The 23,190-nt window shown below is 56.1% G+C and overlaps 1 protein-coding gene across 5 annotated transcripts in view; it reads right to left on the reverse strand.

Annotated features, from left to right (window-relative positions):
* Positions 1-298: 298 nt before the first annotated feature.
* Positions 299-23,190, reverse strand: part of SLC1A7 (solute carrier family 1 member 7) — a 49,242-nt gene continuing 26,350 nt past the window's right edge. Inside the window, exons 3-11 of one of the 5 annotated variants that reach the window (XR_004031710.1) lie at positions 21,402-21,617; positions 13,805-13,847; positions 11,416-11,638; positions 6,575-6,674; positions 5,673-5,906; positions 3,728-3,894; positions 2,916-3,050; positions 1,997-2,099; positions 303-1,346 (exon numbers count right to left, since the gene is read on the reverse strand). Coding sequence is in view for 4 of the 5 variants with exons in the window: in XM_004088952.3 (XP_004089000.2) it covers positions 1,128-1,346; positions 1,997-2,099; positions 2,916-3,050; positions 3,728-4,099; positions 5,673-5,906; positions 6,575-6,674; positions 11,416-11,638; positions 13,805-13,847; positions 21,402-21,617 (1,645 nt within the window). In the remaining variant the exon portion in view is untranslated. Of the gene's footprint in view, positions 1,366-1,996; positions 2,100-2,915; positions 3,051-3,727; positions 4,100-5,672; positions 5,907-6,574; positions 6,675-11,415; positions 11,639-13,804; positions 13,848-15,415; positions 16,125-21,401; positions 21,618-23,190 lie in introns of those variants that run through there. The other 4 variants (XM_003264409.3, XM_004088952.3, XM_012501974.2 and 1 more) reach the window with 4 other exon arrangements.

Raw genomic sequence — 23,190 nt, forward strand, 5'->3', positions numbered from 1 at the left:
GCTTGTACTCTGTCTTCTGCATGTGACAGCTCAGACAGGACTGTCCTTACTGCAGCCACCAGGACAGGCTCCTCTGCACTCTGGCTGCCCATGCAGGCCTGTCCACACACTGGCAGCCTAGACAGACCTGTCTACACTCCAGCCAAATGGACAAGCCTGTTAGATTCTGGCCACCTGCATAGGCCTGCCCATATCCTGGCTGCCCAGACAGGCCCGTCTGCACTCTGGCTGCCTGTATTAATTAGCTTAGTAGCTAATATCATATTCGCTGGCTAGCATAAGGTGTTGAAGCCCACAAGAAGTGAAAAACAAAATACCTTTATTTAGTTAACACTGAATTTGCAAACACAGAAAGGAACAGAAAACCTGACTCCACCTGGATGCACAGGCCTTTGGGGAGTTCTGACACCAGGGCCCCATCGGCAGCTCCACCAGAGCATCCTGGCTGCACCTCCTTCCCGGAGTCCTGGCTTGCCTACCTATCCCGTGGGAGGTTGGCCTGGATGTGTTGAGGGGGCCTTTCAGCTCTAGTAGACATCTGTCTCCACATCCAAGGAGCTTTGCAAGAGACACGTGGCAGGACAGGAGACTGGACGCACTGTGGCCTGGGGAAGGCAGCGGGGCTTGGCCCTGGGCTGCTCCCCTTGGGGAAAACTATGTGGCTGAGGCCACCTGTTATGGGGTTGGGGCCTGGGCCTGGACACAGCTGCAGGCTGCCCTGTCCTCCAAGTGGAGAGGCGGGGCTTGAAAGATTTGAGTTAGTGTCTTGACCTTAACGTGAGACCTTGGACAAGTGTTTTCAGCTCTCAGGGCCTCAAGTCTGTCATCCAGAAAGTGGGGCCGGATAACCCCTGCCTGCCGCCCTCACCGGGCTCACACCGGGGAAACTGTCACAGCAGGGCCTCGGGCAATGCCGGGCCCATCACTCCCTGGTTGGGGCTCCCCCATGCAGCCTTTCCTTTCTCTGAGATCCATTTTCCGTCAAGCGGGGTTAATTCCAGCCTCTCAAGGGTGAGAAGAATGAGTGATCCTGGCCCCTGCCGGCTGCTCAGGAGGGTTGGAGAGTTGAGTTCCTGCCTCAGGACCCTGCCCCTGGAGGCCTCGCCCACCCCTGCAGCTCCGCAGGCTCAGACATTGGTCTCCAGCTCGCTGATCTGGATGGTGCAGTGGTCCAGACTCGCAGCGGGTGGCTCCTCGTCCTGCTCCACTTGAACGGGGACGTGGTGGGGACAGGTGGGGCCCAGGGTGAGCTCGGAAGCCTCGGCTACACTCTTCACACAGCCATTCTGCTGGGCTGCCACGATCTCCTGGAGGCTCACTGGCTTGGTCTCGCAGGGCAGCAGTTTCTGGTGAAGGGAAACAGGCCTTGGTAGCAGCAAGAGGGACCAAGGTTAGACATCAAGGAGGACTGAGGGCCAGGGGGGCAGAATGAGCTCAGGGCTAGGAACCACAAGATGGAGTTTCCTGCAGACACGCTGTGTGACCTCGGCAGGTCATGGCCTCCCTGGGCTCCTCTTCCCAAGCTGTCCTGCCTCCCACTGGAGCTGCTTAGTAGAGGAGGGGACTTAATCCACAGGGTCCAGCTGGGGAATCAGTGGCTCCCCTGCCTGATCTCAGCTTCTTCCCCATGATGTGGGGACAGCCTTCTCCGTCTGCCTGTAGAAGGAGCCTGAAGCCCACACAGCCTGCACAGACCTACAAATGCTCACATGGTGGCTGAACTGGACAGACCATCCCGACATGAGGGCGGGGAATTTTATTATATCTTGTTCCACTGTTCCTCCTGTGTCTATATCAGCGCCAGCCACAGTGGGTGCTCAATAAATAGATGTTAGAGGAATTAGTCACCCTGTTAATGGATGAGGAGACCAAGGCCCAGAGGCATGGAAGGAGGGATTGGCTGGAGGCTGCCTAGCTGGTTGGTGGAAGATTTGGTGCCCTGCCCACCCCGCCTGGCTCCACCCTCCTGGCGGCCTCTGGACCTCACTGCTCTCACCTCGGTGCCTGTGTCCCGAGCAAAATCCTTCCGACATATATGGGCCATGATCCCCGCTGCCAGCGCATCACCCAGCACGTTAATCATGGTGCGGAAACGGTCCCTGGTGAGCCAAGGTGGGGGGTGAGTGGTGGGCACTTGAAGGGGAGCTGGAAAAGGGCAGTGCTCAACCCACCACAGCACAGCATGGCCGGTGACCAGCTGTCATGCAGAGCCTGCAGCCAGATGGCTTCCTGGCTCCTCCCAAGCCCACCCTTTGGCATCATTGAAGCAGCTTCTTGGCATGTGGCGGTGGGTTCCACAGGTCCCCATGCTTAGAAGGGTTAGGTTTGGTTTAATCCTCTGCTGTTTCTGTCTTGAAATTCTTTATAGGTTTTTTTTTTTTGTTTGTTTGTTTTTTGAGACAGAGTCTTGCTCTGTCACTCAGGCTGGAGTGCAGTGGTGCCATCTTGGCTTACTGAAACCTCCATCTCTCGGGTTCTGGCAATTCTTGTGCCTCAGCCACCTGAATAGCTGGGATTACAGGCACATGTCACCACTCCCAGCTCATTTTTTTTTTTTTCTAATTTTTAGTAGAGATGGGGATTTTGCTGTGTTGCCCAGGTTGGGCTCTGGAATTCCTGGGCTCGAGGAATCCTCCTGCCATGGCCTGTCAAAGTGCTGGGATATATAGGCGTGAGTCATCATGCCTGGCCTTTACAGTTTTTGGACTGGGTTCCACATTTTCATTTTCGAACACTGGACCCTGCAAATTACGCAGCCAGGCCTGTGCTGATGAGTAGGGCACTCCCGCGGTGCCAAGCGGGGCAGTCCCCAGCCTTCTACCCTGGGGAAGGGACTCAGACCCTCACCCTGATCCCTGCTGACCCTGAAGTCAGCCCCTCCCGGAGCGCTAGAGCTGGAGGCAAAGTCCACTCACAGAGCCCAGTCAACGGCAATGATGAGAGTGATGTCATCGGTGGGCAGTCCCACGGAGGTGAGCACGATGACCATGGTGACGAGGCCGGCCTGGGGGATGCCAGCTGCCCCAATGCTGGCTGCAGTGGCTGTGATACTGCAGGGGGTGGGAAGGGGAAGAGGAGCAGCAGGAGGGGCGGGGTGCATTGTCAGGGTCTGGCTCCAAGGAAGAGGTTGAGTGTCAGGGCCTCTGGGACAGCCATTTGGTGTGGGGGGTGGGTAGAAATGCCACGCCAGGGAGCTCTCGGGGTCAAGTCCCTCCTCACAGTCCTGCAGCCCCATGGACCCCCATTCCTGGCCTCAGGAGAACCCCTGGGGAATGTGCAAACACCTGTGTCTGAAGCTGTGCCTTTGTGGGTTCCAGGAAGCTATATTGCTATGGAGCTGCCCAGGGACTCTGATTGACCCCCACGTGGCTCTGCCGGCTTCCCTCTGGGGCCTGGCCTCCAGGGTCAGACCTGTGTGCTTGGCTGGCCTGTGAGGCCTCCGTCAGCCTCAGCCCCATCCCAGCACCCCTTCCTCGGCTCCTGCCGCACCGGCGGCCTCTCCAAGGTCCTGAATCCCGTCCCTGGCCTTTGCTCGCCCTGTGCCCACCAGCAATGCCCTCCCTCCTGGCCTGTCCTCCAGGCTCGGAGCTCCCAGCCCTGGCCCTCTGCCTGCTGTGCCCCGAGCCCAGGCTCGCTCGCTTCAGAGACCCCTCAGGTCTGGGAGCCTGGGAATGCCCAAGGCCCCCAGCCCCCGCCCCATCCGCACAGGTGCCGTGTCAGGGAGCACCTGATGGTGATGATCTGGCCAAAGTCCAGCTCGTAGTTGTTGACCTGAGCGATGAAGATGGCGGCCACGGCCTCGTAGAGCGCAGTGCCGTCCATGTTGATGGTGGCACCCACGGGCAGCACGAAGCGCGCGATGCGCCGGTCGATGTGGTTGTTCTCCAGCAGGCACTTGAAGGTGATGGGCAGTGTGGCTGAGCTACGGTTAGAGGGGCCAGTGTCTGCCCAGCACCCTCCTCCAGGGTGGCTGGGGCCTCCGTCGGGAAGCTCACCCCACCCCAGGCGGCCACCCCACCAGGAGTGTTTGTGCCCCTGCGGCGCTGCCCCAGCAGGAGGGAAGGACTGCGGGCACTGCAGTGCTCTCACTTGGTTCTTCCTGTGAGGGAGGTGTTTGGGTGCATTTTACAGATGAGGAAGCTGACGCCCAGAGGGCTGACCCATGTCACACTGCTGTGCCGAGGGATGTGGAGGTCTGAGCAGCAGGGCCCTGGGCCAGGCTGTCTGGGCTTAGATTCCAGCCTCCTGTCAAGTGGCCCTGGCAAGTTCCTGAACCCTGTGCCTTAGCATCTTTGTCCCAGAAAGACCGAGGTCACAGAGCTACTAGGAGGATTAAACGACTACGGGCTTGAACAGCACCTGGCCCATTGTACCCACTCAGTCAATGGTGACCATGACTATTATTGTTACTATGTTTGTCATGAGAGTTCCTAGTGGCAGTGCTGGGACTAAAACAGGCCGGTGTGGCCCCCATGTTTTCCTCTCCCCCGGGCCTCTGCTTGGAAGGCCGGTTCTACTCGCCAGAGCCTCTCAGGAGCTCCAGACCTGCTGGGCTTGAGGCTGCGGTTCCTGCTGGCAGGAGATGGCCAGGGGGCTGCTGGCTCTGGCAGGCTTGGCCCCTGGCATGGGAGCTGGCATGTTGGGGGCTTTGTCCTGCCCCCTGACCCCCTATCTTCGGGAGGGTGTTCCTGGCAATGGCTCCTGGGCTTTTCTTCACTGGGGTCTGCTCCTCCTGAGTCCGGCAGGAGGTGCATCTGCTGCCAAGGGTGGGTGTCATATGACTGCTGGGTACAGAGGCCTGCAGGGCATTTTACAGATGGGGAAGCTGAGGCCCAAGTGAGGGCTAGAGGGAAGAGTGAGGCCTTCAGTACCAGAAAGATGTGGGTTAAGTTCCTGCGACTCCCTTAATGTGGAGCTCAGACACTTGCCATGGGGAGAGCCACCCTGCCTTCACAGCACTAAATGCTCCACAAGGGACCACTTCCTTCTTGCCCCCACCACCAACGACGTGGTTTGCACAACTCTAAATTCCTGAGGTCTCTGCACTGGGCTGCGGTTTGGGATCCTTAAGGCCAAAGTGCTGGTTCACCTGGCCCAGCCTGGCAAGCAAGAGCTCAGCCTCCACAGCAACCCTGTGCGCTGGAAGCTGGAATCTTCCCCCAGTCTGTGCATGAGGAAAGCAATGCCCAGGCACAGCGAGTGAGTGACAGAGCCATGGCTCAAGAAGTCCCTGAGGTCTAGCGACACTGCCAAAGTTGTGACAGGGCACCCAGCCAGGCCATCCCAGCAGCAGTGGACAGGCCGAGCTCCTAGAGCAACACAGAGCCCGACTCCAGGAGAAGCACCTTGTGGGGCAAAAGGCAGCAGCAGTGCGTTGCTGATGTGATTTCCCACTGACTCGACTGCGCTGTCTGCCCTGGCGCGTCGAGGCCGTCCCCATGCGGACTCAGTGAGCTTGAGGGCTGGGGCCGTGGGGGAAGGGGAGGCCTCGACAAAGGCCAAAAGTCCCCCACGTCAGTCTTGTTACCCTAGCACCAGCCGTCCCCGCATTTGTGAGGTGGGCCACACTGGCGCTTTGGTGGTTCTGTAGCTATGAGCAAATGATGGCTGGACAGACGGACAGGGCTCACCCCCTCCCAGCTCCCAACCGTCCTGCCCGTCCCCGGGGCTACCTGGAGGAGGTGGCCAGCGCGATGAGCAGGGCCTGCAGGATGCCGCGGATGAAGACGATGGGGTTCTTCTTGGTGATGAAGAAGTAGAGCAGGGGCAGGATGAAGAGCCCATGGAGCACCAGCCCGCACACCACGGTGACCGAGTAGAAGCCCAGCTTCTTGCCGACGGCCCTGGGGTCGTCCATCTCCAGGATCTTGCCGGCGATGAGGAACACAATGCCGAAGGGGAAATACCTGGGGGCGGCGGGGCAGCCAGGCTCAGGAACCAGGCGGGCAGACGCACCCCGGCCCCAGCCCCGCATCGCTGCGCGGCCTTCTCCCTGAGCTTCCTGGGGCTCCTGCGAGGACAGAGTGAGACTGTGCCAAGGTGCCCGGCCCAGGCTCAGCACATGGCGTCCTTCATACCGTTACCTCCACCGCCCCAGCTCCGGACAACCTCTGCCACTCCTTCCCCCGCCCTGCCTTCAGGAGGCCCCCATTTCAGGCCTAACAACGCCAGAGCCTACACAGTGCGCCTGGGCAGCCCTCCCTCTGCGTTCCCCACTGAGCTCCTGAACTCTGAACTCTGGACCAAGGAATAGCAGCTAGTTCTCACCGCCAGCTTTCCTTTCTCCAAAAGCTGGGCTGATAAGGCTCCACGTGATGGAGAAACTGAGCCCAGGAGAGCAGCAGAGCCAGGCTGAGCTCTTAGACCAGGCTGGAAGGGGCAGGCCCAGGGCCGGAGCCAGGCCTGGCTGGGGCTGGGGGACCCATGGCAACACATGTAGCTCCGGAGGCCCCGGCCCAGGGCTGAGCCTGGGCGCAGCTTTCTGCTGGCTTTAGGGGAGAAGAGGGTGGGGTCATGTCTTCCCTCCATCCACCCAGGGCTGGCCGGGGTGAGGTGAGTAAATGAGGAGGCTTACCACACAGCCACCGCCACGATTTTCATGACCGACTCATTGAGGCACTGGCAGAAGCTGACCAGGGGGGCCCCGCTGTCACCCATGCGGCCCAGCATGATGCCTGCGGGTCAGGGACACAAGAGCATGTCACACCCCCAGGCAGGGGTGTAGGCACGCTGTGGTAAAGCAGGGACAGACCCACAGGCCCACATGGGTCTCAGCATAGCTGGCTTCCCAGCAGCCTTGATGCTCCAACACTTCCCCCACTCCCCCCACTCTCTCTCTCCCTCTCTCCCCCTCCACTCCACCACTGAGCCCACGGTGCTCTCACGTCTTTCTCCTCTCTCACCTTCCTCCACGCAGCAGCCAATGTCATCTCCTCAAGATAAAAATGCTCCCTGCCAAGCGCACCCCTGGCTTTGCTGTGCACTTATGCCATGACAAGCTCCCCGCGGCCTCACCCAGCTCAGTGCCTCAGCCCCACTCGAGTGGGCCCTGCCTGCCCCTCCCTCCTGCTCCTGCCCATCTCACTGTGCCCTGGCACCACTGGCCTTCTTAAGTTTCTGGAAGGAGGGAGTCCAGCTCTTCACTGCCTCAGAGCCTTTGCGCAGGCCATTTACAATGCCCGGGGCACTGGCTGCCTGCTCTCCAAACAGCTTGGAAGCCATCTCCACTCCCCTTTGCAAACTCCCACTTATTCTTCAATATCTCACCTCTTAGGGCCTATTACAACATAACTGTCTGGGTTTTTTCCTATCTCCTCTGCGAGGTTAGCTCAGTGAGAGCAAGAACTGCATCTCCTTAGCTGGAGCATGTTAGATGCACAGTGGTCAATGGTGAGTGAGGACTGGGGCCTTTCCTGATGCTCCTGGCGCTTCCCCGGGCATTCTAGGCCTTCCTCCCCAGCTCGCACACACCAGGAAAGGGTGGTGTGGGAACGGCTCCGTGGGGTGAGCGCCATCAGGCCAGTCCTAAAACAGGGACTGAGTGGCTGCCCTACCTCCTGGTGAGACCGACGTGGGGAGCAGAGCACTCTCCACAGCTGCCCTCATGAGGCCCACTGTCATGGTGCTGGGGCTCAGCCCGGGAGGCAGGGTGGGATTCAAACCCTGGCCTGCGGGACACCAGAGAAGGGCTCCTTCCCTGTCCTGAGAAGCCTGAGCCACACAGTCTATGGAGCAGCTACCCCGTGGTGACGGGGTGAGGTGGGAGCCCTGCCAGGGTGGGCAGGAGAGGCTGGAGTTGGAGGTGACCCTGGGCCTACCCCTGCCCACCTGTCTTCCTGCCGCCTGGCTGATGTGGACCCAGATTCCCCTGCCAGCTCCGCCCTCCCCAGGCTCCACCACCACCATGCACGGGCTTCCTGCCCCTCCTCAGGCCCATCTGGATTTTCCCCGGGGGGGCATCCAAGGACTGGCTGCTGGGAGCCAGTGTGCATGGAACCCTGGTGTGGCATGGGGGCTCCCTCACGCAGGGCCAGCAGGACCTTAGCACCAGCCACATCCCAGGGATGGGATGGGGAAAGGAGGCTGGGTTGAGGGGACCAAAGAAAGCCCTGCTTGGAGCTGCTGTGCAAGTGTGCTCACTCACACACGAGGACAGACACTGGTATCTGCACCAACAGGCATGGGCACCGGCAGATGTGGACACTGACAGGCACAGGCACACACAGAAGCAGGTGCACACAGACACAGGCACGGAAAGACCAGGCACACGCTGATGCGGGGACACAGGGATGCAGATGCACACAGACATGAGCACAGGCAGATGTGGGCACACGCAGGCATGAGCACACACAGATGCAGGTGCACAGAGACACAGGCACAGGTAAGCCAGGCACATGCTGATGAGGGAACACAGGGACACAGGTGCACACAGACACAGGCACGGACAGGCCAGGCACACGCTGATGCAGGGACACAGAGATGCACGTGCACACAGACACAGGCACTGGCAGATGTGGGCACATGAAGGCATGAGCACACACAGAGCAAGCCACCCACTGCCTCGGTCCCTCCACACCCCCCCCACCCCCCCCCCCCCCCCCCCCCCCCCCCCCCCCCCCCCCCCCCCCCCCACCCCCCTCGGTACGCTCACACCCCCCCTCGCCCACCCCCGCCCACCTCACACACCCGCCAGGGTACGCCATACAACCCCCTCAGTACACCACACACCCCGCCTCGGTACACTCACACACCCCGCCTCGGTACGCTCACACACCCCGCCAGGGTACATTCATACAACCCACCTCAGTACACACACACACCCCGCCTCGGTACACTCACACACCCCGCCTCGGTACACTCACACACCCCGCCTCGGTACACTCACACACCCCGCCTCGGTACGCTCACACACCCCCCCTTGGTACGCTCACACACCCCGCCTCGGTACACTCACACACCCCACCTCGGTACACTCACACACCCTGCCTCGGTACGCTCACACACCCCACCTCGGTACACTCACACACCCTGCCTCGGTACGCTCACACACCCCCCCCTTGGTACACTCACACACCCCGCCTCGGTACACTCACACACCCCACCTCGGTACACTCACACACCCTGCCTCGGTACGCTCACACACCCCCCCTTGGTACACTCACACATACCGCCTCAGGACACTCACACACCTCACAACAGTATATTCACACCACCTCGAAACACCCATACACACCGCCTCGGTACACTCACACACCCTGCCTCAGTACACTCACCCTGACTCGTTACACTCACCACTCTGCCTCGTAGATCATACCTCCTCGGTACACTCACAGAACCTGCCTCAGTACACTCACACACCTTGCCTCAGTACACTCACACTCATCTCGTACACTCACAAACTATGTCTCGGTACACTCACACACACCACCTGGTACACTCACACAGTGTCAGTACACTCATCACCCATCTGGTATACTCACACACCCCGCCTTGTACACTCACACCACCGCCTCGTATACTCACACACCCTGCCTCAGTACACTCACACCCCCGCCTTGGTACACTCACACACACCGCCCGTATACTCACACCCCCGCCTGGTACCTCACACACCCCCCTCTATCCACACCCCGCCTGGTACACTCACACACCCCGCCTCGTACACTCACACCCTGCCTTGGAACACTCACACAAATCATCTCGGTACTCTCACACTGCCTTGGTACACTCACATACCCACACACCCCACCTCGGTACACTCACACACACTGCCTCATTACACTCACACACCCCGCCTCGGTACCTTCACACACCCCGCCATGGTACATTCATACAACCCACCTCAGTACACACACACACCACCTCGGTACACTCACACACACCACCTAGTACACTCACATGCCCGCCTCGGTACACTCACGCTCTTTGGGTACACTCACGCGTCCCACCTCAGTACACTCACACGCCCTGCCTCAGTACCCTCATACGCCCCGCCTCAGTACACCCACACAAATGTTCACGGATGCACGGACAGTTACACATGCGCAGTGAATGCTCAGTGAGTTGAGTCCAAGTGTCTCTGGTTCTTTTGCTCTGCCAGCAGATGCCCTTTCCCTATGTTCCCAGCCCTGAGAAAGGCTGAGTTTGGGGACTGCTTGTCAGATGTGCTGAGAGGCACTTTCAGACGTTGTCGTTTCACACACTTGGGTCACCGAGGCCCTGGCCCCTCTGCACGCCTGGCGTTTTGGCCCAGATGAGAAGAGCTCCATTACCCATTGTCACCCAGCCGTCCACCCATCTCCCTACCAGGTCTGCTGAGTGCCTGCTCTAGCCACGGCAGCGGTGGGCTCTGGGGTGGATGGAGACAAGCCCGTCTGCCTGCGTGGGGCTGGTCGTGGCTGTGCAGACAGCAAGCAATGATATCCTTGCAATCGAGTCTAGTGCTCACAGAGTAACCAGGCAGTATAGCCCGGGGCACTCAGCCTAGTCTGGGGAGGACTTTCCTGAGGGCATGGCGCTTGTGGGGAGCACCCTGAAGATGGCAAACATGGAGAGGGAGTGTCAAGAGCAGCCGGGCTGAGGGAGGCAGTGGCCTCCCGTGAGTGGCGGGGCTGTGAGGAGAGGAGCACATGGGCCAGTCTCACAGGGCTCTTCAGCTGGCACTAGGGGTTCGGCCCCTTTCCAGGGGCAATGGGCAGAGCACGGTCAGACTTGTGACCTTCTGAGCTGGACACACCAGCTGGGACAGCCCTGGAAACTTTCTAGGCAGCTTTCACAGGAACCAGGCGAGAGACCACACGGCCTTGACCCGGGCAGTGACGTGGGGTAGAGGGAAACGCGCGGCTTGGAGGGGACTTTGGGGGCACACCCGACAGGATGCAAAGGTGGGGACCAAGGCAGAGGATGAGGTAGAAAGTCACCCCCAGAATTTTTGCATGAATGAGAACGGTGAGGTCTTTTCCTTGACAGGAAAAGCCAGTGGAGGAGTCGGGGATGGCAGGCAGGACGTTTCCACAGGCTTTGTGGGGTCTGAAGCTTGTGTAATTTGGGACCCCTCTTTAAGAAAAATAAAACAAAATTTAAAAACCAAGGTGCGGGCCTCCAAGGAGCTTGCATAGGTGAGGGGCCTGGCATCCCAGAGGAGGGCAGCAAAGGGAAGGGTGCGGCAGGGATGCCAGCTGTGGGCCTAAGAAATGGCCCAGACAGGCCTGAGGGGGAGGTGCCAGGGAGAAGCCCCTGGGGCGGGGTGGGGAGGCGAGGGATTTAAATAAACAGGGGTGGTAAATATTTCCAGTTTTTCACAGTAAACCTCTCCAGCATTCTCCCCAGACCTCAGTAAGAGGTGGAGGAGCAGGCTGCTGGGAGGGGCTGGGGGCCCGGCTCCACAGCACTGCTGGGCAGGTGGGCAGCACATACCCATGGTGGCAGAGAAGAAGACAATGCCCAGCACGTTCATGCCATCGCTGGTGCCTGGCTCTGACTTGTAAACGACCTCGGGCGGCGGGGTCAGGTCCAGGGCGAAGTTCTGCACACGGGAGCCATTCTCCTCCTGGACCCCGTAGATGAGGATCCGCCGAGGAGGGGCCTCCTCTGGTGCCACCTTGGGGGACTTGACAACTGGGGTGGTCTTGGTGCGGTACTGGTGGGTGACACCCCATGCAGAGGAAAGTCAGGGCCAAGGGTTGTTATTAATATTAACGACAACAATAATAGCATCTTGAAGGCACATTTGTATCCATTCCTATCCTATTTGATTGACAGTAACCCTGTGAGGCAGGCAGAGCAGGGATTGCTATCGATATTTTACCCAAAGAAAGCTGCAGCTCCTTCCTCTACCACCACACCACCCAGCCACGCTGCCTCCTGCCTTCATTCCTCTGTTTCCTTCCATACCTCATCACCCCATCTGGGTCCCTCTTAACTGCCTGCCCAGCCCCTTATCCACCCAAGTAACCCTTCATCCACCCATCTGTCCCCTTCCAATCATCCAGTATCCATCCACCTGGTGGCCTGCTGGCCCTGCTGCCCACTAGGTGGAAACTTGGAACTTCTCTTTGAAGAAGCACAGCCTGCCCTAAGCCTTGTTGATGAGATGAAGCCCATGCACAAGAAAGTGACCCTCCTGAGCCACGTACTTTTCCCTCTCTGCCCCCAGAGCATTCATGGGTCTCACCCCATCATCCCTCAGGTACTGGGAACCCAACAAGGGAGCCTCCTCTCCCCTCAAACATCACTGCATCTATAAGGCCAACCACACAGGAAACATATGAGACCTGAAGTCTCTGCTTCCTTTTCCTCCTCTGTAAAATGGGATCTACTGCATGAAATGAAATGAGATGATGTATATAAAGTGCTTACAACAGTTCCTGGTACATGGTAAGCCCCATGGAAGCATTACTGCTACCATCATCATCATCGTCATCATCATCATGTTGAACACTCTGTGCTGGTTGCTGGATATGCACAAATGAACCTGACATGATTTCTGCCTTGGGGAGGGAGTGACTAATTGGCTGAAAGAGTTAGACAGCTTCACAAAGAAGGGGACATTTGACTTGAGTCCTGAAGGATGGGTAGGAGTTTGCCAAAAGAAAAAGGGCATTCCAGATAGTTACAGAGTAGAGCAACGTTCTTTCTCTTTATCTCTCACACCCTCAATGATTCCCAATCACAATAGAAACTCCCTAGCCTAGCATTCAGTCCCCTTCACAATCTGGCTTATTTCATAGATGTCAGGAGAGACACGGCAATTTGCCAAAGCTTTCACAGCTCCCTATTCAGAAGCCTCCTCTCTACCCCTCAGCCACTTCCTTTGTGTCCCCAGGCTCAACACAGGGCCCAGCCCAGGAAAGGGGTTCAGGAAACCCTTGCTGGATTAAGTCAACCAAGCAGCTGACAGTTTAGAAAGGGAAAAAAAATTGGAAATTATTCAAAGGGCAGGCAAAGACTGATGCACAAGGACATTCACCACAATTTCGACAAAGGAAAAACTTTGAAAACAACCTAAGGGAACACTGAAAAGGGGAGTGGGAAATAAATTACAGCCCAGCCTTATCACAGGCCATTGAAGTACCACTAAACATTGTACTTTTAAGAAATATTTCATAACCGGGGAAAATGCTCAGGATATAATAGAAGTGAAAAAAAGCAAGATGAAAACTGTATATGCACTATGATTACAATATTATTTAAAAATATGTAGAGGAAAAAAGACTAGAAAAATACCCTCTGCTACCAGGGACTACGTACTAGAACTAGAGATGATTTTTATTTTCTACTTTATATTGTTTAGTATTTTCCTAATTTTCTACAGCGAACATCATTATTATTCTTGTTGGGGGAGAAATGATTACTTTAAAAAGAAAGAGAAAACAGGCTAAGAAGATGGGCCTGGGTTTACCTACTGGCTTTGTCATTTACTAGTGGTATAACCTTGGGCAAATCATCGACTCCTCGGAGCCTCAGTTTCCTCATCAGGAAGTGGGGCTCGTCCTACCTCAGTGCTGCGTTACTGTGAGGATGGGCGAGATGGTGTATGTGGAGGCAGTGCAGGCACTCAGTGAAGGCTTCTCTCCACCCCCACAGTTTTTCATCGTGAAAACTGGAACCCAGGACAGGGATGTGGCCATGGGGGGCTCTAAGGATCTAGGTTCCCCAGCGTACCCTCCCCTCTAGCATCCCACCTCCAGGAGACAGCGTGACTGGCCAGTACACCTGTCACTTCCCAGCCATGCCACTAGCCTTGCTGCCTGCCCTCCTGCCTGCTGCCCCTTCCCTCCCCTCCACCGCCCAGAGACTCACTTACCTGTTTGAATGTGGCTTCTACTAGGTTGGCTGGGAACATGTTCCTGGGAAGAGAATCAGCAATTGAAAAATACCAGATCCCAGGATGGGAGGGCCCTGGCGGTTGTGGCCTTGGGGTCATCTGGACATCTCCCTTGGTGGTCAGGCCTTCCTCAGGCCAGCCTCCTCTGCAGTCTCACCCCCCACATCACGGACACTCCACGCCGCCAGCACCTGCCGCCCCCAGACTGTGCCACGTACTTTCCAGAGCCAGGCATTTGTCTACACTGTTCCCTCTGCCCGGAGTGCCCTGCCTGCCTCTCTGTCTGGTAAACTCCTCAAATCTACCACAGATCAAGCACCTGTTCCTCTGTCCGGCCCTCCCTGACTGCCCTACGAGATCCTGTGGCCCTTCTGTGTGTGGGTCACTGCCACTCCACCACACCACTGTGCGGTCTCTGGCTCACCTGTCTGCCTCCCCCATCTGTGGGGCCCAACACAGGACCTCACACACAGGTGGGCTCATTATTCTCAGTAACATATTTTATTATAAAGCTGAAGGTGCAGGAGTCTTTCCTACCAGATAAAAAACGGTGGCTCACGCCTGTAATCCCAGCACTTTGGGAGGCCGAGGAGGGCAAATCACCTGAGGTCAGGAGTTGGAGACCAGCCTGGCCAACATGGCAAAACCCCGTCTCTACTAAAACATACAAAAATTAGCTGAGTGTGGTGCTGCTTGCCTGTAGTCCCAGCTACCCAGGAGGCTGAGGCTGGAGAATTGCTTGAACCCAGGAGGCGGAGGTTGCCTGGAGCTGAGATCGCGCCACTGCACTCCAGCCTGGGGACAGAGTGAGACTCTGTCTAAAAAAAAAAAAAAAAAAAAGACAAAGAAACCATAGAAAGTTAGAAGAAATATAGGTTAGATCTTATCATGTCTCAGTATCGGAAATGACGCTCTAACAACAAACTGAGCAATAAATCAATAGATTTTACTACATGAAAATAAAGAAATCCCTAAGCGCAACATAGCATCCTGGACTGGATCCTGCAACAGAGAAAAAGGACATTCGTGGAAAAACTGATGAAATCCAAACGAGATCCGTAACTTAGTTAATAGTGTGGCACCAATTTAATTTCTCAGTTTTGACTAACGTACCCTAGTTATGTAAGCCGCTAACATCAGGGGAGGCCGGGTGAAGGGTGTGTGGAATCTCTCTGTACTGTCTACAACTTTTCTGCAAACCTAAAACTATGCTAAAATGGAAAGCTGAATGCTTGAGAAGCTCTCTAAGACAGATTGCAATACAGATAAAACCACAAAGCAAGTGACGAGCTGGAGAGACTGCGTGACCAAGCACTACCATCCTAAATCTACTAGGAGCTTTTACCAATCTTGGCCTGTTTCTACCTTCACTATCTCCCCTTATCAGAATATCAGCTCCCTGGAGGGCGGAGACTCTGTGTTTGTTCACTGCTGTGTCTCCAGCCCCGGGAAGAGTTCCCGGCACATACCAAGTACTCAGTAAATATTTGCTGCGTAAACCAGTAGACCACAAAAACCCAAAAGGAAAACGATGGAAAGATATGACCAGGCAATTCGTGTTACAAAAGAAGAAAAGTCAGTGGCCAAAAATGCTTTTTAAAATGTTTAGTTTCATCAACAAATTCAAGATATTTCCACCTGTCAAACTGACAAAGTATTTTTAAAATGACAGTGCACAGTGTGGGAGGTTTGGTGAGATGGGCACCCTCACATGGTCCCGGCAGCAACCTTTCTCTAAAAGCATTTGTATCTTTGTCTTCACAGTCCCCTTCTAGGAGTGTGTCCTGTGAGAAATGCCAACTCTGAGGTTAGCATCTGCTAAGAGGTTTCTGTTGTGTGCCTGCTCTTCCTCCAACCTGCCGCCCCACGCTCACACTGCCTCCACCGGGGTCGCCTCCCACTCACTCTTGTCCTCGGTAACCCTCTTCCCTTCTTTCAAGACTCAGCTCACACACACATGGAGAACGTTTGGACGGTCCTAAGAAGCCAAATGGAACTTATACCTGTATAGACATTTCTTTACAACTTCCTTTACAATTACAATCATTTTAAATGTGGGCCCTGGCAGGGACAGCTAGTTGCCTACGCAGTCTCCATTCTCCCGTCCTTCCTTAATAGAAGTCCTGTTATGTTGTGGGGACCAAATGGGACCTGCCATCAAGCCCTGATTCTCTTGCTAATGGGGTGGCCATCGAGAGGTGAGTGGAAGTCGTTGGGTGGTGAGTCCTGGAAAACTCTTAAGGAGGTGCCCATTCAGCCAGGACCCTTTGGTCCATTCCTCCAACTTTCTTCTTTCTGCCTGGAACATGGAGATAATAGCTAGAGCTTGAGCAACCTTCATGGACCATGAGACTCAGATGAAAGCCAGGTGCTAAGCATGGCACAGCACACAGGAGGGCAGGGCCTGGGGCCCTGGTGACTGCCAGCTACCCACCTCCCACTTCTGGACTGCTCTTCAGGAGCAAATGCAAACCTTACCTTACTTAAGCCTGTGCTGATCTGGCAGCCAAAAGCAAGTCCTGACTCGTGCGTGCTCATACTAATAACCAATGAATTTATCCTGCAGATTTTAATCAAGAATTATACCTTTGATTATTAAATGGGGAAATGTACATTTTCTTTTGGCTTTGAGCCTTCGCGGGAAGACTTTTCTGCTTGTCCCATGAGGTCCGTGCTCCTGGTGGCGGCTACATAAAACACAGAACGTGCCTGGGGACATTAATAGCCATGCCTACACACTCTGCAATACCCACACACTCTGCCCTGTGCCTCCCTGCACGTTTTCCAGGCAGAGCCAGAATCCACCTCTCAGCTCACCTCTTCACCTGCCACTTGCAAATTCTCACTGAGATGCTTCCAAACCCACCCCTAATAACATGTCCCCAAACCAAGCCCTAAAGGTGGGAATTGTTCCTTCCCAAGCACAGCTCCTGGAAGCTTCTTCCAATCCCTGAGAGGGTAGCTGGGAGCTATAAATAGAGCCCAGTCATTACTTAATCTCTGTGGTGTTTTAATAAGATTGGAAAAAAAAGAGAAGGGGCCAGACCTGATTAGTGCTCCGCTTGGGTTTCTGTTTTGCGCGCTGCACTGTGAGCAGGCGCCAGCGTTCTGGAGCGCCCCCCCGGAGCCCTGGAAAATGAATTCCTGTCTTGGCGGGTCATCCAGGGACATGGCCTGTTGTGTTCCTCTGGAGTCAAAATCTTTGAGACATGGATGCAGATCTTTGCCCCTGAGGTGTGCCTTATGTCCCCACGCAGTGTGCTCCCACTTTTAATTTGTCCCACTTGCCCTGGTTCTCAGTTCTCTTCCTGGTCATCCGTGTTTTTGTTCAGTCTTCAGCACCTGGTAGGCACCTGTTCTGGGCCAGGGCAAGGGTCAGGAGGCCCCTGGTCCCTCACTGCCAGTGTCCCCATCTCCTTCACAGCCTCTCAGAGCATCAGGAGTGGCCGTCAGTGCACCCACTTGTCCGTCTGTCCTAAGATGGTGGGCAGCCCTGGGGTGGGGGCATGAGGGGCATTTGTACTTGCTCCCCAGCTCCCAGCACAATATCTTCACCCGGAGCAGCAGCTGAATACAGGGGAGCCGAATGGAAAGGAAGTGACTGTGCCCCTCCCAGGGCACCCCATCCATGCTTCTGCTCACCTTCTGTCCACTCCACCCTGCTCTAATCCATCCTTCCCAAACCCACCAGCTTCCCATTCCCAAAGCCTAACAGCCAGCCCCTCAACCTGGGCTTCCTGTCTTCAAGGTTGGGCTCTGCCCAGCCCTCCCAACCTCATCTCCCAGAACCTGCCTCCAGAAGCTTCGGTTCACGCCCTGCAGCCTCCTCACTGGCTCATAGGCCTTTGTGTTTCAGAACTACAGAGCTAGACGGGATCTTGAAAATCACTGGGGAAACTGAGGCCTGGAGAGGGGAACTGGCCTGCCCAGGGTCACACAGAGACTTATTATTGTCAGAGTGCAGATGAGGCCACAGGTCTCCTAGGTTCTGGTTTCCTGTCCCAGGACGCCTGTGTTCTCTCCCTGCAGCCCCGCTCTCTGACCAAGAAATGGTGAGAGCGAGGCCCAACACCCTGCTTTGCAGAACAACTTGTCTCAGGGTTGAGAGCGAGTGGGGTAGGGCTGGGGTGTGGGGGGTGCGGCTCTAAGCAGCAGGATCAATTTTCACCACGTGAAAAGCAACCCAAGAGCAGGAAACACTCTGGAACATTTGACTGTGGCACGTGTGTCTGATCCGGAGCCCTGCAGCCCCTGAGCAGGGGCAAGCGGTGGTGAAGCAGGCAGCACCGACACCTCCTTCCACCATGTGGAGAAGCCATTCTGAATCATAAGACCCAAGAAACCATGAATCACAGTTACCAGATCCTAGAAATAACAGATCTTACAAATGAGGTTTCTTGAAGTTCCTCTTTCCTCGTCTTTAGGATATCCACTCTCTCAGTTCTCCTGCCTCTCTGCTTGCCCCTGCTCTGTTTGCTGTGCAAAGCCCTCAGTGCAGCCGTGAGCCAAGGCCTGTCCTAGGCCTCTGCACCTGCTTGCTGGGCACATTCTCCCTGGACCATTCCAGCTCCTCCTGGGGGTCAGACCCCAACGCCACTGATGACCTTGAGCCCCACGTGTGCATTCAGCAAACTCTGCGCATCCGCTCAGTGCCAGGTGCTGTCCTAGGCTCCAGGATACAGCAGGGAGCAGAGGTTGAAGAGCCAGGCTTCACGGGGCATATTACATTCCAGTGGATGTGGGAGGAAAAGAAACACATAGATGTGATCATACTGGGTAGTAAGAAACGCTATGAGGAAAAGGGACTCAAGAGAAGACAACAGAGAGACAGAGCCTGGGAGGTCTCAGGAGAGGTGACACCCAGGAGAGATGTAAATGGAGTGAGGGAAGGAGCTGCATGCTTTCTGCAGGGAGGGCCACCCAGTGAGGAGGCAACGACATCCAGACAGGAAGGACAACGAGGCGGGTGGGGCTGGAGCCAGGGCAGGGAAGGGGAGAGTCGGGGCAGAGGTCAGAGTCTGATGTGTGTCAGCAAGTGCCTGTAAGCCGCAGTGCGGGCTATGATTTTGTTGCCATGTGCTAGGTTGAGAGCAGGTTTCGAAAAGGCTGCCTCTGGCTGCAGTGCTGAGAACAGACGACAGGAAGCAGAGAGGAAGCGGAGGCCAGGCCAGACACCGGAGGGGGCGGCAATGGTGGGAGTGGCAGGGGAGGTGGAAGGGCCATGGCTTGGGATTTGGTTTTCAAGGTAGAGCTCACAGAATTTGCTGAGGAACTGGCTGCAGGGTATGAGAGAATGAGAGATGTCAGACCAAGACGGGCAGGGCAAGAAAAGGGCAGATTTATGGAGAAATCAAGAGTTGAACTTGGGCCTGTTAATTTTGAGATGCCTCTAGACACTTTATGTGAGAATCTGGAACTCAGGTGAGAGGTTTCCAGGCTGGAGGCTAAATTCAGAAGTGCCAGAGTCCAGAAGGTGTTCAAAGCTCTGCTATTGGATGAAGTCTCGCCGGCCAAGTAAGCATACACAGAATAGACCCTGCCTGGATCTCTTTCTGGATCCAGACCCTATAGGTGACAGCCACATGATAGGAACAGCATGGCAAGTATTTGATGTTCTTTAGTTCATCAAACACTCTAAAGGGTAAAAGAGAAGCTGAAGATCTTCCTGGAGAAATGAAGGGAGTGGTAGACTGATTACATCGACGGCCTCGGTTTGTAGACTCCATTTCCCTTGTAACATTGTGGTCCCTTCCCACCTTGAGTCTGGGCTTGGCCACCTGACTTGCTTTGGCCAAGAGGATATTAGTGGACTTGCTGAAAGCAGAGGCTTGAGAAACATTTGCATGTTTTGATTTCCTCTCTTGCTCCTCCACCTTTGTTATTAAAAATATGCCTGGGCTAGCTCTCTCCTGGAATCCTGTCACCACCATGAAACAAATCTAGGCTGGCCTCCTGGAGTACAAAGATCACAGAGTATAGCTGAGTCATCTCAGCCAGACTCCCCTAGACCAACTGTTCCCCATTTGAGCCACCAGCTGCCTGCAGACATGTGAGTGAGCTCAGTCCAAACCAGCAGAACTTTCCAGCTGACCTATAGACTTGTGGCTGTTGTTTTAAGCTGATAAATGTTGGGTTAGTTTGTTATGCAGCAGTAACTAGCTGATACAGGGAACAAGAGTTTCTTTAGAGAGCGGGTGGGAGCCTGTGTATGGGCATCTATCCCCATGGGGGAGGAAAGGAATGCTTCTCCACAACCTTAAGCCAAGAGAACTATGCAGAGACCTTGGCTTGAGTCTCTTAGAATTTGAGGAATGTGGGGGCTGGTGCCTGACTCATGTCCAAAGGCCCCGGGAAAGGCCAACACTTCCAATAGGGATATGTATGCTTCCCATGGGCCAGATATGACCCAACAGGGTCACCCAGAGGGGTGAGGTGACCCCAGCAGAGGAGTCAACCGGAGCCTTGGTCTAGGGGATGTTATAAGTAGCCAGATGGCATAAATTGACTGAGTCCAGGGGACAGCAGGTGAGAGATGCGAGAGAGGAGGGGCTCCAGAGAACCCATAGAAGTAGTCCTGGAGAGACACAACCAGGGAGCACCTGCTCCAGCTCACCCCACTCCCAGTCTGGGCAGCCCTTCCTAGCCCACTCCCTCACCTCTCACCAGGGAGCAGGCAGAGCAGGAAAGAGAAGCAAACTCACCACGACCCTCTTCCCACTGCGGCCTTCCCAGTCTGAGTCAGATCCAAAAGGCTAAGACAGGGTTAGTTTAAACTGCGTGAGTTTAGAGTTTTAATGTTAGGCCTAGACTTCTTAGATCTGAAATTGGCCAGAAAGTGAGAGGTACTAGAAGGTGTTCCCTGAGCGGGTTTAGTGGGGTAGCCTGTGGAGCCCAGCAGACCATTCCTGGGTGGGGCTTCCCAGGCTCCATCCCAGACCCTGCTCTCTCACCACCTGTCCTGCAAGAGCCCCTCTGCCACTAGGGTAGCACCTAACACCTCTCCCTGGCGACTTCCAAACCTCCGTCTCCAGCTTAGACTCCCCCATGAGATTCTCATCCACGGGCCAACCATCAGTGGACACCTACCTCAGGATGCCTGCACCTGCTGCAGACCATCCATCGCTTGGTGACCACACCACCATCCACTTGGATGCGTGGGCCAAGAAACCTTCATGCTGGGTGATGAGCACACCTCACCTCCTACTCACCCGCCTCCTGCTAAGGATCCCTCCTGAGCAGCCCTGCCACCTGCCCCTTTCCCCAGCCCCAGGGCCACCGCTTGGCCCTGTCCCTGGCTCTGCCTTCCCCTCCTACCTTCCCTGAAACTCTGACCCCTGGTCAGAGTGAACCTTCTGAATTAGAGGGGCAGACCCCGTCCAACCTGCAAGGTGCTTGCAGCCTGGTGGGGCAGACGATGCAGCATGAGCCCAGCGGGCAGCCCAGAGCTCAGCCCACTAGGGTGATCATGGCCTCTGTGATCACCCCCATCCCCACACCCCATCCTGGCCTCTGGGGGACCTGGCAGGGCAGGCTCGGGCCTGGCGTTCCCAAGCGGGGTGTGGGCGGCAATAGTTACCGGATGAGGTCCAACAGGGCATCGGCTGAGCTCATGATGGGCTTCCCACTCTGCTCCGTGGTCTCCTTCTGGGCCGCACTGCCTGGGTGGATGATGCAGACCATAAAGATGCCCACGATGACAGCCATGAAGGTGGTCCACAGGTAGTACGCCACGGTGAGGACGCCCAGGCGGCTGGAGGTCTTGGCATCCAGGGAGGCAAGTCCAGACATCAAGCTGGGAGGGCGAGGGGGTCAGGGGCTGTGGTGGGGAGGCCAGGGCCTGGCCAGGCACTCAGCGCTCACTCAGCCCCTCCTGGCCATGCCCAGCTGCCTCACAGTGCTCCAGGGAACCCCATTCTTCCAACAATCCAGTCCTGTGCTCCTTCCAGCCTCTCTTTCTGCTCTGCCCTCTCCCCCACGCCCCAAGGCGCAGGCCACGCACGTCTGCGCCTTGAGACCTCTGCACTGCTAGGCAGAGAGCCCAGGCCAGGGTGGCTGTGGGACGGTGGGGAAGCTGTGGGGGGAGTGAGAGATTAATTAAGGAAATACATGTGCTTTGCTTTGTTGCCTCAAGTTTCCCATGCTTGGTGTCTTCTCAGGAGCTTCCTTCACTCTCCTGACCCCTGCCCACCAGGCAGGACCAAGCTCGGGCTACCTCTGAGGTCTACCTGCCTCTCCTACAGAGTGAGGAGCCCATTCTAGGACCCCCACAGCCCCTGGCTGCTCCATCAGGACCCTGCCTGTCTGTTTGTGAGAGGAGGAATGAGTCTGACTTCCCTGTGGGTCGGCACTGCAGGCGGTTCCTGCAGGCTCATGGACAAGCTAACGAGGGAGTGAGTGAGAGCGCTGGGCTGGGGGCTGGTGACCTGGGTCCTAGTCCCAGCTCTGCCAACTGGCTGTGTGGCCTCAGGCAAGCAAGTCACTCCCCCATCTTTGGGCCTCAGGATGTCCATCTGTAAAATGGGGACATCTTGGGTTTGTGCCTGGGCCCAGGCTCCTTGTCATAGGGGGCTGTGTTGAGAGGGCTGTGGTTCTCACTCCTCTAGGCTCCTCCCCACCCCTAGCCACCCTGGCCTGGGCTTTCTGCCTACCAGTGCAGGTCAGCCCCAGAGTACCGGAGCCCCGGAGCCCCGGAGCCCCACAGCGACGCTTCTTGCAGCTGTTGTGGGGGGTGTGGGATGGTGGGGGGCGTGGGGGGAGTGAGAGATTAATTAAGGAAATGCTTGTGCTTTGCTTTGTTGCCGAAAGGATTTTTCACCAAAGCCCTTTCATTCTTTCAGATAAAGAAGTATTTGTCTGGTTTTAATCATGTAAACAAGAGCAGATAATCCCCAGCCACGCTCCTCTTATCATTAGATTCCACGCAGCAGCATCCAGCCCCAGGCTGAGCGTGAACAGCGGCCCCTCCCCCAGCGGGAGCCACAGCCTGTGAGGGCCCTGCCCTGCCTGCTCGCTGGCGTAATGGCTTACTCTTCTGGTAAGACACAGTTTGAGCGTCCCCTCCTCCAGGAAGCCTTCTCTGACCACCAGGCTGAGTTAAGCCTCCTTCTCTGGCTCCACAGTCCCTGTGCCTCCCACTGTCCCTGCGCCTCCCACTGTCCCTGCCCCCACCTCACTGGACTGCGGACTCTTTACTGGAAGCGCCTCCAGGGTTGGGCCAGGTTCTGATTGAATGCTGGGTCCACTGTTTGGTAGCACCGGTGAAGGAGTGAATGAATGAATGAATGAATGAATGAATGAGTGTGTACAATCTCTGCTCATCCTCATCTGCCAGGATGCCATATGTTAGTGATGGGCTTAGGGTGGGT

This window comes from Nomascus leucogenys, chromosome 9, assembly GCF_006542625.1.
Source record: "Nomascus leucogenys isolate Asia chromosome 9, Asia_NLE_v1, whole genome shotgun sequence".
Taxonomy (NCBI): Eukaryota; Metazoa; Chordata; class Mammalia; order Primates; family Hylobatidae; genus Nomascus; species Nomascus leucogenys.